The 16,135-nt window shown below is 37.8% G+C and overlaps 1 protein-coding gene across 2 annotated transcripts; it reads left to right on the top strand.

Moving 5' to 3' along the window:
* The first annotated feature begins 59 nt into the window (after nucleotides 1–59).
* Nucleotides 60–15,707, top strand: LOC118062419 (MADS-box transcription factor 14-like). 2 transcript variants are annotated; one of them, XM_035076177.2, is made up of 6 exons: nucleotides 60–136; nucleotides 321–382; nucleotides 466–565; nucleotides 3,575–3,616; nucleotides 15,127–15,168; nucleotides 15,271–15,707. In XM_035076177.2, exons 1-6 carry the CDS (start codon nucleotides 101–103, stop codon nucleotides 15,352–15,354), a joined length of 366 nt encoding a protein of 121 aa, XP_034932068.1. In that variant the 5' UTR covers nucleotides 60–100; the 3' UTR covers nucleotides 15,355–15,707. The 2 variants fall into 2 exon arrangements, with proteins under 2 accessions (XP_034932068.1, XP_034932053.1); XM_035076162.2 differs by having other exon boundaries at nucleotides 15,124–15,168.
* Nucleotides 15,708–16,135: the final 428 nt, after the last annotated feature.

The raw sequence follows: 16,135 nt of genomic DNA, 5'->3' as shown, positions 1-16,135 counted from the left end.
ATCTCAAGATTTGATTTTAGTTACCAAGACTCATCTTTTTTTCTTGTACAATACAGTACAACAAGTATCCTCGAGCGTTACACGAGTTCATTCTAAAAAGATGGCAACTTCATCCAAAGAAACTAATCATGCAGAGGTATGCAATGCTTGTGTCATTTGGGTTATTAGTAGTGCAAACACCGTCATAACAATAGAGATAATTAAGAAAAAAAAAAAAGATTTATGGCTTGATTTGTTACATAACATTATTTTTTCCTCGTTTCTAAATTTATATTCCTTGTAGTATGGAACCAACTACTAAATATCTATTTCCTAAGCAGGTAGATTATGGTAAACATGCGAACTTGAAATCACTTGCAGAGCTACTACTAACGGTTGAAAGGTTTTTTGTTCAATTTCTAGTATACTTACTCCATATGTTAATTTAAAAATGCGTAACATCTACTAATGAATATTTTGTCACAGGAACCTTGAAGGTCTATATGCTATGGAGTTGACCTTGGGTGACCTCATGGAACTAGAGGAACAACTGCATGTTGCTCTCACACATGTCAAAAATAGAAAGGTTAATTGTCTCTCTTTTATGACTTCTTTTGCCCTTGGTCATTTGAAATCCGTATTGTGATGCATCAAGAACCCTCTTGTTTCCACAAGACAAGAATTATAAATATCTTAGATTGTTTTCCTCAAGTAACAAACTTTGCATCAGGATTTGAGCTTGGCTTAGGGTGTCTTCTTCCATACCTATGATGCAATAGAGAGAAGGGTTTTAAAGCAAAATCTGACCTTCATATAACCAGATTCTATAATACTAGATCACACATTCCCAGATAAGTGAAGTATCTAACTGAGACTTAATTTTATAAAATCCAAGGACCAATAAGAGAAACACTAACCAATTATCTGACTATCCAGTAATTACTAAAATTAGGATAGAGAATAAATATAGACGTTTAATTTATTTTAGCAAATGTGCTTGCTCCAAAGTCATTTTTAAAAAGCGTGGTCTAAGGTTCATTTATACTGAAGTCATCGTGGACACGTTTAGGTTAAGATCTATTAACACTAAAGTCATTGTACAGGTTGCTTGGTTTCAGGTACATCATAAAGTTAGGCTTTTACTATGTGATGCTTTAATATCTTGTTACAAAGTTTGCATTTCACCTTCCTCAATGAAATGTATAGTTCATAGTTTATAGTTAATAGTTAATAGTTAATATCGTTAGAACTCTGTAATGTTTGACAAAATTATTAGTGCTATGAAATATTATGAGTCCAGCTAATCACATGTTCATATAAGTTCTTCTAATAGCCTTACACATTCCAACAGCTTCTAGTAGATCACGACAACAAACAACTTGCTTTTTGCTGCAAAAGACAATAGGAGATCTTTAAATTGTTGAAGGGATAAAAAAGATTAACAATCAAAATTACAATACATGGGCAACATGTATAATGTCGTACAAGCAAGGTTAGGATCTATAAGAGATAGTCAAGGACATGAAAACACATGAACTTCCAAAAATACTAATGAAGTCCTTGAAGAATATATGTTGAAGAATATTCGGGATGCTACAATGCCAAAAGAAGCATGGGACACCATTGTTAGTATTTTCTCAAAGAAGAATGATATTGCATTGCAATTTCTCGAGAATAAGTTATTTTCATTGACACAATAAGACATGACAATTCCTCAATACTTTAATTAGGTGAAATCATGAGATTTCTAAATTAGACTTTAAAGCAACTATTGGTGAAACTATGATGAAAAGAATAATCATCCATGGTTGGAGACCTAAATATCAGACTTTTGTTGCTACACTATAAGGATGACCTACTCAACCATTAATAGTTGAGTTTAAGAATCTACATGTTAGTCAAGAAAATATGGCTAAACATATGACGGGAGTCTCGTTGAAGGGTGAAGAGACTTACTCTACACCAACATTGGTAGGAGTAAACAATGGCTTACTCGTGAGGACAGAATTCACAATTGGCACATTGGTGGTAAATATAATAAGGATGGTGATAAAAAAGAATTATTGAAGAAAAGAAGGCTTTCATGAAAAAAAAAGCTTCAAAGAATTATGGAAATGACAGAAGAATTAAAGGCAATTGCTATAATTGTGGAAAGAGTGATCACATAAAGAAAGATTATTGGTTCAAAAAGCCTATTAAAAATGATTGTTATAATTATGGAAACAATGTTATTATTTCAAGTTTAGAAAGGCAGGTTGAAGATGAATGGAATGCTAAAGCATTCTTTGTCAAAAGAAAGGGAAGAATTAGCATTGATAATGATAATTGACAATTTGAATCAATTATGAAAGTGATTGGATCATTGCTCTAATGTTCTAATCACATGAAATGTGATAAACAAAAGTTATAGCATCTAACAAAGTAGAAGAAAAAAAATTATATAGTGGTGATAACTGACAACTCAAGATTACCAATCACTTATATTGGTAAAATGATAAACACGCTTCGCTATAAATCTAATCATGTACATCTTCAAGATGTTTATCGTGTGTTAAGCACGAAGAAAAATTTGTTGTCTGTAGTATAATTACCATGAATAGGCTATTATGCCTTGTTTGGTCCACATGATGTTAAAATATACAAGGATTGTGATTGTGATCAAGATTGCGACTGTAATCTTGATCGTGAAGAAGAACCAAATCAATAACTAGAACTCTCTTCTATTGATCCTTGTAAAGAGAAGGTTTCATTACAAGTTTAAAGCTCTAAAGGTAGTTTTCTTTCATGCAAAGAAAAGGAATGTGAACAAGATGAAGTATAGTCTATTGCAACACCTCTAAGGTCATCTCTACGTCATGAAGCTGCATTACCAAATCATATATAAGGAAGTAACAATGGTTCTGATCCGAATAAAGAAGATAATTCTGAATGTCCAATGTCTATGGAGAGTTCCTTGGCTCGTTTTGAAAAATAAGAACTTTTATCAAGAGATGATGCTTGGGAAAGTGGGAATTGTTCAAACAACCTACAAGAGCAAAAGTTGGACTCAAAGCTGGACCAATCATCTACAAAGATGGATGTTGTTGCTCAAGTTGAAAATTCTGTTAGGAAGTGTTATCCTTCTCGAAGAAGAATTTGTGCTCTTAGAGACTTTCAATGCTCCATTTCTTAACAAGAAAGAAGTTGCTGTGTAAAAAAAGTGTTTGGGTCAAGAAAAGTCTGAGGAAAATTTGATAACTAACGATGTTAAGGGTAAAAGTTTTAAGAAAGCTTTGAGAGCTATATGGTGTCATTGTTGCTGAAAAGGTAGAACTGAAGAATTTAGTTGATAACATTGGAGGTAAGCTATAAGAAATAGAAGAATCTAGTTAGAGGTATATATGGAAACACGAACATGGTTTGAATGAATGTAATTGATTATTATGAAAAACACCATCTTCAACCCACTATTTGTTGATTGCTAGTTTGTTTTCTATTCTAGAATTTTAGAACTAGTGTATCTTGTATTTCTGGGCACATCCCATTCACCAGCACAACTATACTATCTTGTAATATCTCACTACAGTTCTTTTCATCATTTTTCTTTTTGTTTCAGATACAAATGATGCTGGAATCAGTGAAGTCCCTCCACGACCAGGTATGAAAGTGCATTTGGTTATAACTGCTTTGAAAATCATTTCTGCAATATATAAACCCCTATTTGCAATCAATGCATGAATGCTGCATGGAGAGAGCAAGACATGATCTTAGGATCCTCATTTTTCTCTAGTATCTCTTTTGACCAGAGAAGGTTTCTGATACAAAAACTTCCAGGTTTGCTTATCATACATGTCGCACCCCAAAAAAATAAATCCATCTCTATGCGGGTTCGACTGGCAAAAATTTTTTTTTTTGTTCTTTGGAGTCGCCACCTAGTATTTTGGTCACTAGGAACCTAACTGGTCTCAGAGATTGAGTACGGGGACTGGTTGCGTAAAGGGAAGGTATTAGCACCCCAAATACGCCCTACCTAAGGTAAGCTGCATTGTTTTATTGTCTGATAAAAACTAAGGTGTTATTGTACTTCTAGTCGTTGGTCTGTCTATGGTTCAAGAAAAATCCTCCTCGGTAAGGAGGTCTTTTATCTTATCGGGTAAAATCCTAACCGTTCTAACGTCTATACCAAATTTTATTAATAATATTTAGGAATACGTTTTACGTATAAATTCGTAATCCCAAATACTAAAAGAAAACAGAAAGATTTTTTTTAGAATTTTTGAAATATTGGCCTAGTTCTCATGCTTAAATAAACTGGTTATTAAAGCCAAAATGCATGCTAATACATATATTGTTTTGAAAATTTTCCTTTGTTGTGTGAAAATATGATATTATAATATTTATATATATATATTGGAGAGACTAGGCCGTATTTTAAAACAAAAACAATTTTTTTTGGAAAATATTATTTTTTATGCTTTTGACGAAAATCAGATATTTTAATACCGAGCTTGTATCTTTACGGTATAAAAATACAACCCAATATTAATCTACTTTGATAAAAATATGCAGAAAAATCAACAACATTTTTAGGGACTTTTTTAGAATTTTTTTGAAAGCAAAAACATTTTTTATTCTGAAAATCTTTGATATTTTGACAAAAAACCGGCTATTTTTAACACTGGTTTTGTATCTTTACGGTATAAAAATAGAAACCAACATTAAACCATTTTGACAAAAACTATGCAGAAAAATCAACAATATTTTTTAAGATGTTTTCAAAATTGTTTTTTTAATTATTATATTATTTATATATATACATATATTATAACATATCATAATATATAAAATATAATATATAATATATTATATTATGGGGCTGGGCTGACCCAAATAAATGGGCCAGGCTCAGCCCAAAAAAAAAAAAACACACGGGCCGACCTCGGCCCAGAACGCAATTGGGCCGATCTCGGCCCAAGATCTCCTACAGTCTGGGCCCGGACCGGCCCAGACTTGCAAGGTTGGGCCAGCATCGGGCTGGCCCAACACCCTCGGCCCAGCGGGGGGGAATTAATTTTCTTCCCCCCGCCTCCTGCATGCAAAACTTTGCATGCAGGAGGCAACGCCTGCTTCGAAAACAAAGGGGGAAGAAGAAAATGTACCTGGCGTGGAGGAGGCGGTCGTGGTGGTGCTGCGGTGGCGTGGCTCGTGGGCGGCGGCGCTGCAGCTGTTTCCAAGCGTTCGGTTCGCTCTCTCTCTCTCCTCCTTTCTCCCTGTTTCGGTTCTCTCTTTTTCTTTTATTTTCAGTTTAATTCCAGTATTCCCTTCTCTTTCTCTCGTGCCTGCTCTCTCTTCTCCTCCCTTCTCGGGTCTCTTTCTCTCTCTTCGGTCTCCTCTCTCTCTCCTCCCTTTGGGTTCTCCTCTCTTCGGTTTTTTTTCTGTTTTTGGTTTCGTTCTATCTTGCTTTCGGTCTGTTTCTCTTCTCCCCTCTCCTTCGTGCGTTATTTCTCTTCTCCTCTATCCTCGGGTCCTCCTCTCTCTCGGCCTCTCTCTATTTATAAGAAAAAAAAAAAAAGGAACCGGCGTGCCTTTCGTTAGTGCGCCTTCAATCACGCAACGGCTGGTCGGCCATTGATGCTTTCGGTGGTGGTGGTGGGGGCGAGGAGAGAGAGAGGCGCGGGAAGATTTTCGAATTTTTTTCTTCTTCTGTTCTGTTAAAACGGGGGGAAGGAGGAAGATGAACAGTGTCGTTCAAAACGACACCGTTCTGGGCTTCCTTTTTTTTTTTTTTTTTTTTTTTAATATATATATGAAACGGCGTCGTTTTGGATAAAACGCGCCGTTTCATTTAAAGGAGCCAAAATCCAGATCAGTCCTCCATTATTTCACCTTCGGTCTCCGCCCCTCTTGTTGGCCGCCTTTTTCACTTTGGTCCTTGGCCTCTGATTTATGCAATTAAGCCCTCAAATGATTAATAAACTTTCAATTTCTTCAATTAGGCCCCTGATCCAAAGCAAAACAGCCCCTCCATTTACGCGCCTCTTCCAATTTGGTCCCTGGTTTCGGATTTTCTTAATTAAGTCCTAATTGGCCCTTAAACTTCAATATTTATGCAATTGAGCCCCTGATTTGACCCAATAAATTCCTAAAAAATATATTTTGGCCCCAGAACTTAAATTTCTCCAAATTAAAGCCCAAATTGACTTAAAAATCAATTTTTCTTGGAATCAAATCTTCTATAAATTCAAATAAAAATCCAATTAAATCCATAAAAAATCCAATTAAGTCCATAAACATCCAAATTTGGGCTTTTCTCCTCAAAATTCAAATTTTCCTTCTCAATAGGGCTTTCATCCTTCAAGAATATACTATCAAAAATTTAATCCTTGTATTTTTAAATTCCTTGACCATTTTTCTGACTGTTTTCTGGGCGCTTCTACCTCCGGTTATTTTTCTAACCTCTTTTGGCTGTTTATTTTATTTTTTTCAGGGGGACCCAAAAATGGGTTACAACAGATGCCCCCTCTTTTATAATACTTACGGAGCATGGGTTTTGCGCAGTAAGTGTTATAAAAGATAAACCCAAAACGGAACTCCCGAAACTGATATGGTCGAAGCTGGATTTATCTGAAACTTTGTCCTTTACAACAATCCTCCTTAGCCCAAAAACTATGATCAAAACTTAGTCATCTCGAGATCCTTATCCAGCGATCCTCTGAATTCTTGCTTTAGTTTGATCAATATGGAAATCCATCCGAGATCCCATCTGGTGATCTCATTTAACTTGGAATCCCAACCGGCGATTCCTTTACTCATAACCAATACAAAAAATGTGTGTGTGGTCTCATTATGATGGGTGACCTGCCCGAGTGGAAAAGAGAAAGAGTGGTCTCATTCTTTGGGTGACCTACCCAGGGGAAAGGATGACCTCATTATTATGGGTGACCTGCCCAAGTAAAAAAATGGAGAATGGTCTCATTCTTATGGGTGACCTACCCAGAAAATATGGTCTCATTGTGATGGGTGACCTACCCAGAAAATATGGTCTCATTGTGATGGGTGACCTACCCAGAAAAAGGAAGAGTGGTCTCATTCTTTGGGTGACCTACCCAGGGGAAGGAACGGCCTCATTCTTATGGGTGACCTACCCAGATAAACAAAAAAATGGAGAATGGTCTCATTCTTATGGGTGACCTACCCAGAAAAGTATGGTCTCATTGTGATGGGTGACCTGCCCGAGGAAAAAGGAAGAGTGGTCTCATTCTTTGGGTGACCTACCCGAGAAAAATGATGGTCTCATTGTATGGGTGACGAACCCAAGAAAAATGATGGTCTCATTGTATGGGTGACGAACCCAAGAAAAATGATGGTCTCATTGTATGGGTGACGAACCCAAGAAAAATGATGGTCATTGTATGGGTGACCTACCCAGGAAAAATGATGGTCTCATTGTATGGGTGACGAACCCAAGAAAAATGATGGTCTCATTGTATGGGTGACCTACCCAGGAAAAAAGATGGTCTCATTGTATGGGTGACGAACCCAAGAAAAATGATGGTCTCATTGTATGGGTGACCTACCCGAGAAAAAAGATGGTCTCATTGTATGGGTGACGAACCCAAGAAAAATGATGGTCTCATTGTATGGGTGACGAACCCAAGGGGAAGAATTCTGTAAACTCCATGCTTTTCTAAGAAATGGTTTCAATATGAGGTCCCTTCTAGCGACCTTCCTTGATGAATGTCGAAGTACGAGATCCCTTCTGGCGATCTCAAATAACTTGGAATCCCATCTGGCGATTCCTTTTATTCAAAGCTGAAATATTAGGTCCCTTCTGACGACCTCCATCGAAATATGAGATCCCTTCTGGCGATCTCCTTTAGCCAAACAACTTGGAATCCTATCTGGCGATTCCTTTTATACCAAAGCTGAAATTTGAGGTCCCTTCTGGCGACCTCCATTGATGAATATCGAAAACGAGACCCCTTCTGGCGATCTCAAACAACTTGGAATCCCATCTAGCGATTCCTTTTATTCAAAGCTGAAATATGAGGTCTCTTCTGGCGACCTTCATCGAAATATGAGATCTCTTCTAGCGATCTCCTTTAGCCAAACAACTTGGAATCCCATCTGGCGATTCCTTTTATACCAAAGCTGAAATTTGAGGTCCCTTCTGGCGACCTCCATTGATGAATATCGAAAACGAGACCCCTTCTGGCGATCTCAAACAACTTGGAATCCCATCTGGCGATTCCTTTTATTCAAAGCTGAAATATGAGGTCCCTTCTGGCGACCTTCATCGAAATACGAGATCCCTTCTGTCGATCTCAACAACTTGGAATCCCATTTGGTGATTCCTTTTTACCGAATGCTGTCCATGTCGTTCTTCCTGCTGGCAGGGTTTGAAAACCATTATCTTCTCTTCTTGTTGTTCTAGAATCAACTCAATGATTCTTTCTTCGTCCATAATCTTGTTGGAATGCGCTACGATCTCCTCCTGTAACGATCCAAAAAACATATATGCAATGATTTATGATTAGATGCAATGCATGCATTCATACCTGGTTTTGAAACATAGGTCCCAGCCTCTTCTTCTAGTTCATGAGACTCCCTCTTAACATGAACTTGCTTTTTGAAGTCGTATGCTGGACTTATCTCTCGTGTTGCCTATCATATTCTTGGAGAAGAAGTCTTTGACTTTCTTCAAGTAGTTCTTTTCTCAAAATGTATGACTTGTATTTGCCTCTCTGTCATGCTTTTGTCAAATGTTTTAGCTTGGTTTTCAAATCGTAGGCTTTCGTAAAACTTTTCATAAAACATCTCGTCTTGCCCCAGTGTAGGGGTGCGATCCTAGTCTGGTTTTTATATAGAGAAGAAATTCATTTCGACTCAAAACAAAACCACCAACAAAAAACTCTTTAGAGAGTGAAAGGACAATAATGATGTGTTTTTTTTCAAAAATGCACATTGTTTAGGATTGATAAACTCTATTTTTGTCTTGAAAGAAAATTTACAGGTGATGTATCAATTCATTATGTTATCCAGAGGTGAGGTTGTATTTCAAGGGTAGCTTTTCTTAAATTTCATATTAAACCATTTTATGATACTTTATTTGTAACCACTCAACTTGTTCCAAAAGTGCATAATCTCATCATTTATTTAAAGAAAAGGTAGGCTCAAAGACAAACACAAAAACTGGCTGACAAAATAAGCTCTGAGCTCTGAATGCTCACTAGAGAAAATAAAAGCAAAGACAAAAGCATGCTAAGGCAAATAAAGTTGTTTTACATTTTGAAAAACTACGAGAAGTTCTTGGATCAACCCGTTCTGAAACTTCTTCTAGTGTGTGGAAAGTCAACCGAGGCAATGCTTCATCTTCCTTCCCCACTTGCGTTTCCTTGTCTTCTCCTTCGATCTCGCCTTCTTCATTATTGACGACTCTTGACCAAGGTTTTCCAACCTTTATCCCCTATCACTTTTGTCATGACCAGGCAATGGATTTGAACTGATATTGGGTGCGTCTTCAAATGACACCCATCCTATCTTGATGAGCTTCAACAACTTGTTCTTGAAACCATAGCACGTTTCAAGACAATGCCCGGGAATACCAGCATGGTACTCGCAAGTCAAATCAGGCTTATACCAGATGGGGAATGGTGGTTGTAGTGGTAATGTAGGGATATGAGCTATTTTTCCAATGCTCAGTAGTTTGGCATATATGTCCTTTAGAGGCATGGGTAATGGCGGTAGTTGTTCTGAAATGTATCTTGGGTTTGGTCTTTGGTGGTTGTTTTGGGTGTTTGACTGGCCATTTGCTCGATTAGGGGAAAAAGGTTTGTTAAAGTTTATGTGGGCCACATGGGAGGTAGGTATTTGTGGGTTATATGAATCCGTTATCTTGTCATTGGACCCACCTTCGAAGTTGTTAACGGGACCTTTCAATTTTCTTCCGAAAAAAACCCTTTGTCTCCAATGGCTCAATTATGCGTCCAGCTTTAATCCCCTGCTCTATTCTTTCCGCTATGCGTACAGCATCATAGAAATGTTGAGATGAGCTACCCATTAAATGCTCATAGTAGGGTGCTTTGAATGTATTGGCGAACAAAGTCACCATCTCCGTTTCTATCAAAGGGGGTTGCACATGCATGGCCTCGTCCCTCCATCTTTGCGCATAAGCCCTTACTGATTCTTGGCTTCTCTTTTCCATTGACATAAGGCTCGTTCGATCTGGAGCAATTTCCAAATTGAACTTGTATTGCTTAAGGAAAGCCTCAACTAAATCCTTCCATTTCTTGATCTTGGCATTATCCAACCTCATGTACCAACTTAGCGCTGACCCCGATAGACTGTCTTGGAAAAAGTAGATCAGTAACTTATCGTCATGAATCACCTCAGCCATCTTATTGCAATAAGATTGAAGGTGAGTGTTTGGGCATTCCAACCCAGTGTACTTTATAAACTCCGGTATCCTAAAATCTTTTGGTACCGTGATGTTTGGTACCAAGCATATTTCAGACGCTCGCATGGGGTCAAACCAATCATTTCCCTCGACTGCTCTTAACCTTTCTTCCAAGGCTGATATCTTGTCATCGTTCATAAAACCAGTGGACCTATTATTGGAAGGCCCATCTGCTGTTAAATCTACAGTGATATGAGCTTGAGGGGGTGAATGGGAATGGAAGGTGTAAAGTGCTGCTCCGTCACTGAATCTGCCCCCAAGTTCTGAGATACCCCCGGGACATGAACTGACTGTACTCCTATAGGTGGTTGGGTAGACGTTCCCTCCCCGTTCTTGGCTCTTAAAAGTTGCTCAAGCAGATTGGTCATTCGAGAAACTTCATTCCTTATGGATTCCAATTCACTTTGGTAGCGGGATTCTAGGATGACCCTCTCTTCATTCTCCATTCTTGATCTTGAACGGGTTTGGTGGACTCTGGATGTGGGACCTATGTTTCACAATCTGGAATGCATATGATAATTTAAAAATAAAATGCGGGATGAAATGTGATGCACAAGTGATGCGCGATGAGTATAATATTGCAAATAAGACACATAACCTAAGGACAAGCTCTAATTATTAAGTGAGAGTGGGTAGTTTTTCTATCTGGTCTTGAAGGGTCCCATATCTGCCCAGTGACGTTCTTCGTAAAGACAGTATGGGGGCGTTGCAAGGAATAGCTAAGACACGTATGTCCGCCATTACCAAGCAGGCACTCGGATATGAGTTGGGTGTTTCACGCATTTAAACCCTGACCGATAGTCTTAGGGTAAATCGCTAATTCCCCACTTAACTTAAGGCTTGTGTGTGCTTCTCAAAATATAAGCAAGTGATGCATGAGACAATTTATACAGTGTATAAATAATACGCGTAAAATAAATAAAAATAAAAAATATATATATGCAAATAAACGGAAAGGAATATTAACACACAAAAACACAAACAAATCAGACAAAAACAAAGCTTAGTCTACAAGGTCCCCAGTGGAGTCGCCATTCTGTCGCACCCCAAAAAAATAAATCCATCTCTATGCGGGTTCGACTGGCAAAAATTTTTTTTTTTGTTCTTTGGAGTCGCCACCTAGTATTTTGGTCACTAGGAACCTAACTGGTCTCAGAGATTGAGTACGGGGACTGGTTGCGTAAAGGGAAGGTATTAGCACCCCAAATACGCCCTACCTAAGGTAAGCTGCATTGTTTTATTGTCTGATAAAAACTAAGGTGTTATTGTACTTCTAGTCGTTGGTCTGTCTATGGTTCAAGAAAAATCCTCCTCGGTAAGGAGGTCTTTTATCTTATCGGGTAAAATCCTAACCGTTCTAACGTCTATACCAAATTTTATTAATAATATTTAGGAATACGTTTTACGTATAAATTCGTAATCCCAAAATACTAAAAGAAAACAGAAAGATTTTTTTAGAATTTTTGAAATATTGGCCTAGTTCTCATGGCTTAAATAAACTGGTTATTAAAGCCAAAATGCATGCTAATACATATATTGTTTTGAAAATTTCCTTTGTTGTGTGAAAATATGATATTATAATATTTATATATATATATTGGAGAGACTAGGCCGTATTTTAAAACAAAAACAATTTTTTTTGGAAAATATTATTTTTTATGCTTTTGACGAAAATCAGATATTTTAATACCGAGCTTGTATCTTTACGGTATAAAAATACAACCCAATATTAATCTACTTTGATAAAAATATGCAGAAAAATCAACAACATTTTTAGGGACTTTTTAGAATTTTTTTGAAAGCAAAAACATTTTTTATTCTGAAAATCTTTGATATTTTGACAAAAACCGGCTATTTTTAACACTGGTTTTGTATCTTTACGGTATAAAAATAGAAACCAACATTAAACCATTTTGACAAAACTATGCAGAAAAATCAACAATATTTTTTAAGATGTTTTCAAAATTGTTTTTTTAATTATTATATTATTTATATATATACATATATTATAACATATCATAATATATAAAATATAATATATAATATATTATATTATGGGGCTGGGCTGACCCAAATAAATGGGCCAGGCTCAGCCCAAAAAAAAAAAAACACACGGGCCGACCTCGGCCCAGAACGCAATTGGGCCGATCTCGGCCCAAGATCTCCTACAGTCTGGGCCCGGACCGGCCCAGACTTGCAAGGTTGGGCCAGCATCGGGCTGGCCCAACACCCTCGGCCCAGCGGGGGGGAATTAATTTTCTTCCCCCCCGCCTCCTGCATGCAAAACTTTGCATGCAGGAGGCAACGCCTGCTTCGAAAACAAAGGGGGAAGAAGAAAATGTACCTGGCGTGGAGGAGGCGGTCGTGGTGGTGCTGCGGTGGCGTGGCGTGGCTCGTGGGCGGCGGCGCTGCAGCTGTTTCCAAGCGTTCGGTTCGCTCTCTCTCTCTCCTCCTTTCTCCCTGTTTCGGTTTCTCTCTTTTTCTTTTATTTTCAGTTTAATTCCAGTATTCCCTTCTCTTTCTCTCGTGCCTGCTCTCTCTTCTCCTCCCTTCTCGGGTCTCTTTCTCTCTCTTCGGTCTCCTCTCTCTCTCCTCCCTTTGGGTTCTCCTCTCTTCGGTTTTTTTTCTGTTTTTGGTTTCGTTCTATCTTGCTTTCGGTCTGTTTCTCTTCTCCCCTCTCCTTCGTGCGTTATTTCTCTTCTCCCTCTATCCTCGGGTCCTCCTCTCTCTCGGCCTCTCTCTATTTATAAGAAAAAAAAAAAAAGGAACCGGCGTGCCTTTCGTTAGTGCGCCTTCAATCACGCAACGGCTGGTCGGCCATTGATGCTTTCGGTGGTGGTGGTGGGGGCGAGGAGAGAGAGAGGCGCGGGAAGATTTTCGAATTTTTTTCTTCTTCTGTTCTGTTAAAACGGGGGGAAGGAGGAAGATGAACAGTGTCGTTCAAAACGACACCGTTCTGGGCTTCCTTTTTTTTTTTTTTTTTTTTTAATATATATATGAAACGGCGTCGTTTTGGATAAAACGCGCCGTTTCATTTAAAGGAGCCAAAATCCAGATCAGTCCTCCATTATTTCACCTTCGGTCTCCGCCCCTCTTGTTGGCCGCCTTTTTCACTTTGGTCCTTGGCCTCTGATTTATGCAATTAAGCCCTCAAATGATTAATAAACTTTCAATTTCTTCAATTAGGCCCCTGATCCAAAGCAAAACAGCCCCTCCATTTACGCGCCTCTTCCAATTTGGTCCCTGGTTTCGGATTTTCTTAATTAAGTCCCTAATTGGCCCTTAAACTTCAATATTTATGCAATTGAGCCCCTGATTTGACCCAATAAATTCCTAAAAAATATATTTTGGCCCCAGAACTTAAATTTCTCCAAATTAAAGCCCAAATTGACTTAAAAATCAATTTTTCTTGGAATCAAATCTTCTATAAATTCAAATAAAAATCCAATTAAATCCATAAAAATCCAATTAAGTCCATAAACATCCAAATTTGGGCTTTTTCTCCTCAAAATTCAAATTTTCCTTCTCAATAGGGCTTTCATCCTTCAAGAATATACTATCAAAAATTTAATCCTTGTATTTTTAAATTCCTTGACCATTTTTCTGACTGTTTTCTGGGCGCTTCTACCTCCGGTTATTTTTCTAACCTCTTTTGGCTGTTTATTTTATTTTTTTCAGGGGGACCCAAAAATGGGTTACAACAATACAATCCAAGTATGAGAAAACTTCCGAAGCATCTTATTCATAATTAAGAAAACCTACCTGCTGTTTGCATCCAACATTTTATAGCTGCTAAATTGCTCAGATCATGTCATGTCCAGGATTCCTGGACCAGCATATAGCATCCCTTTACTGCATCAATGATATCTGAATTAATTGTCAACGATGATCTTCCAAGGATGCACTCGGTCTATTGATCATTATTTAATTGTCGACGTCTAAGCACTTTTGATCAACCTCCTGCATTATGTTTGAAATGGGCATGCTATCCTGAAGTTTAATTTTTTAAAAATCCAGAATGCTTCTTAGCAAAATAGGAGAATAGAGCCGGTCCATAGCAATTATGGCTAGTCAACCTTAATGAGCTTTAGGTGATATTATTGCATTCCTAATTTCTGGTTTCCTACTTGTACTGTTGGGCATAATCAATTCGTAAGTCTTTCCTACTGTCTGTTAAAAACTGTTTCCTAAGGATGTCAAAGCTAAAATTGACTTAAGTAAGGCTTGCTTATCGTACAATCCAAGTATGAGAAAACTTTCGACTAAAAACTATTTTGCCGCATACTTCGAATCCTTGCACATTATTATGATCTCTAGAAGAGTAATGCATGATATACTGTGTGGTGAGATGGTCAAGTTTGGGCCTATGCATAGTCTCTAGTAACCGTTCATTCTTATTCGAGGAACATCATCATTAGGTAAATCAATGAGGTAAGATAGTTACTAAATTAAATGTCACGAGGAAGGGAAAGCAGTAATTTATGAATATAAAGCAAGCCACAAATGAGGGGGGGGGGGAATCATGCGGGCTTTCTGCTCTTTCCTTGTGTTCTTTAGTGCTGTGTGCTCAGTTGCAGTTTGCTTGTGTGCAATTCTACATGTATGAAGTGATCTCATAATCAAATGTCTTTATTATTTATATATATATATATATAGGAAAAACTGAATTAGGTACCTTTGATTTTTATATGAATGTCTTTTGCTCTCAGCAGGAAAAGATGCTGAAAGAAGAAAACCAGCTGCTAGAGAAACAGGTAAAGAGTGTTTAATCCTGTTGCCATTTGCTCTTTCAGCAAGTGCATATTGGGATTTTACTTGCAACATGTGGAAAACCGGGTTCATTGTATTACTTGCAGATTGTAGCAATGAAGAACGGTGAAGACTCGGATCACCCTCTGTGTCATCCTCCACAACAAACTACACTGAGTTTGCTTAAATAGTAAGGCAGCACATGCAGTGTGATAACTTACCGCTGGAAGCGGCTATAATGGCAGGCAATCTAGTTATCTCACATGCATGCACTAGCCCAACATTTTACCTTCATTATCTTCCTGCCGAAGTTGCATTTCCACCGTTTCTGCTTCTCTTCTCGTTCTTATTTGAGCTGATGTCTAAGTATCCTCCACCCTCCCAAGCATTTTAACTCTGTTTCCAAACATTTCCATTTATTCAAAAGCATATATTTATCATTGACTGCATTCTATTAAGCCCCGACACATGGTGTTCCGCTATGGCCTGTGTTAACATTCATTGTCAGTAAATGAATTTGAGGAGCTTGTACTTTCATTTGCAACATGTGGAAAATTGGATTGTAAAGATACATAACTTCCATATATATATGTGTGTGTGTGCTCGCTCGCCCATGTGCATGCATGGTTTATTTAACTCAAATTCATGGGAATATATATTTAAAAATAACAAAGTACATATAAATCCCGCGATACGAAAAATTCAACCGGATTAATCTTGAAGGACAAGTTCAAGGACATCAATTATCCTTCCTATTTCCTCCTGTCGCTAATCCATGCATGCCATCCAGTTGCCTGCATCCAACCCATCTACCTTTGTGATTATTTCATATTATCAATGTGAAATAAAAGGATTTTTCAAATTTCAGATTCAGTGCAACTGTGCAGGGAATTATTGTTGTTTTAATCTCATAATTGCCGTACATGTCTAATTTACAGAGATTGATTTTCTTCCTCTTCAACTCCCTTTGTG

Source organism: Populus alba, unplaced genomic scaffold (genome assembly GCF_005239225.2).
Source record: "Populus alba unplaced genomic scaffold, ASM523922v2 scaf254, whole genome shotgun sequence".
Taxonomy (NCBI): domain Eukaryota; kingdom Viridiplantae; phylum Streptophyta; class Magnoliopsida; order Malpighiales; family Salicaceae; genus Populus; species Populus alba.
Note: the sequence above shows the minus strand (reverse complement) of the source record. Positions and strands in the feature narration are given on the sequence as shown.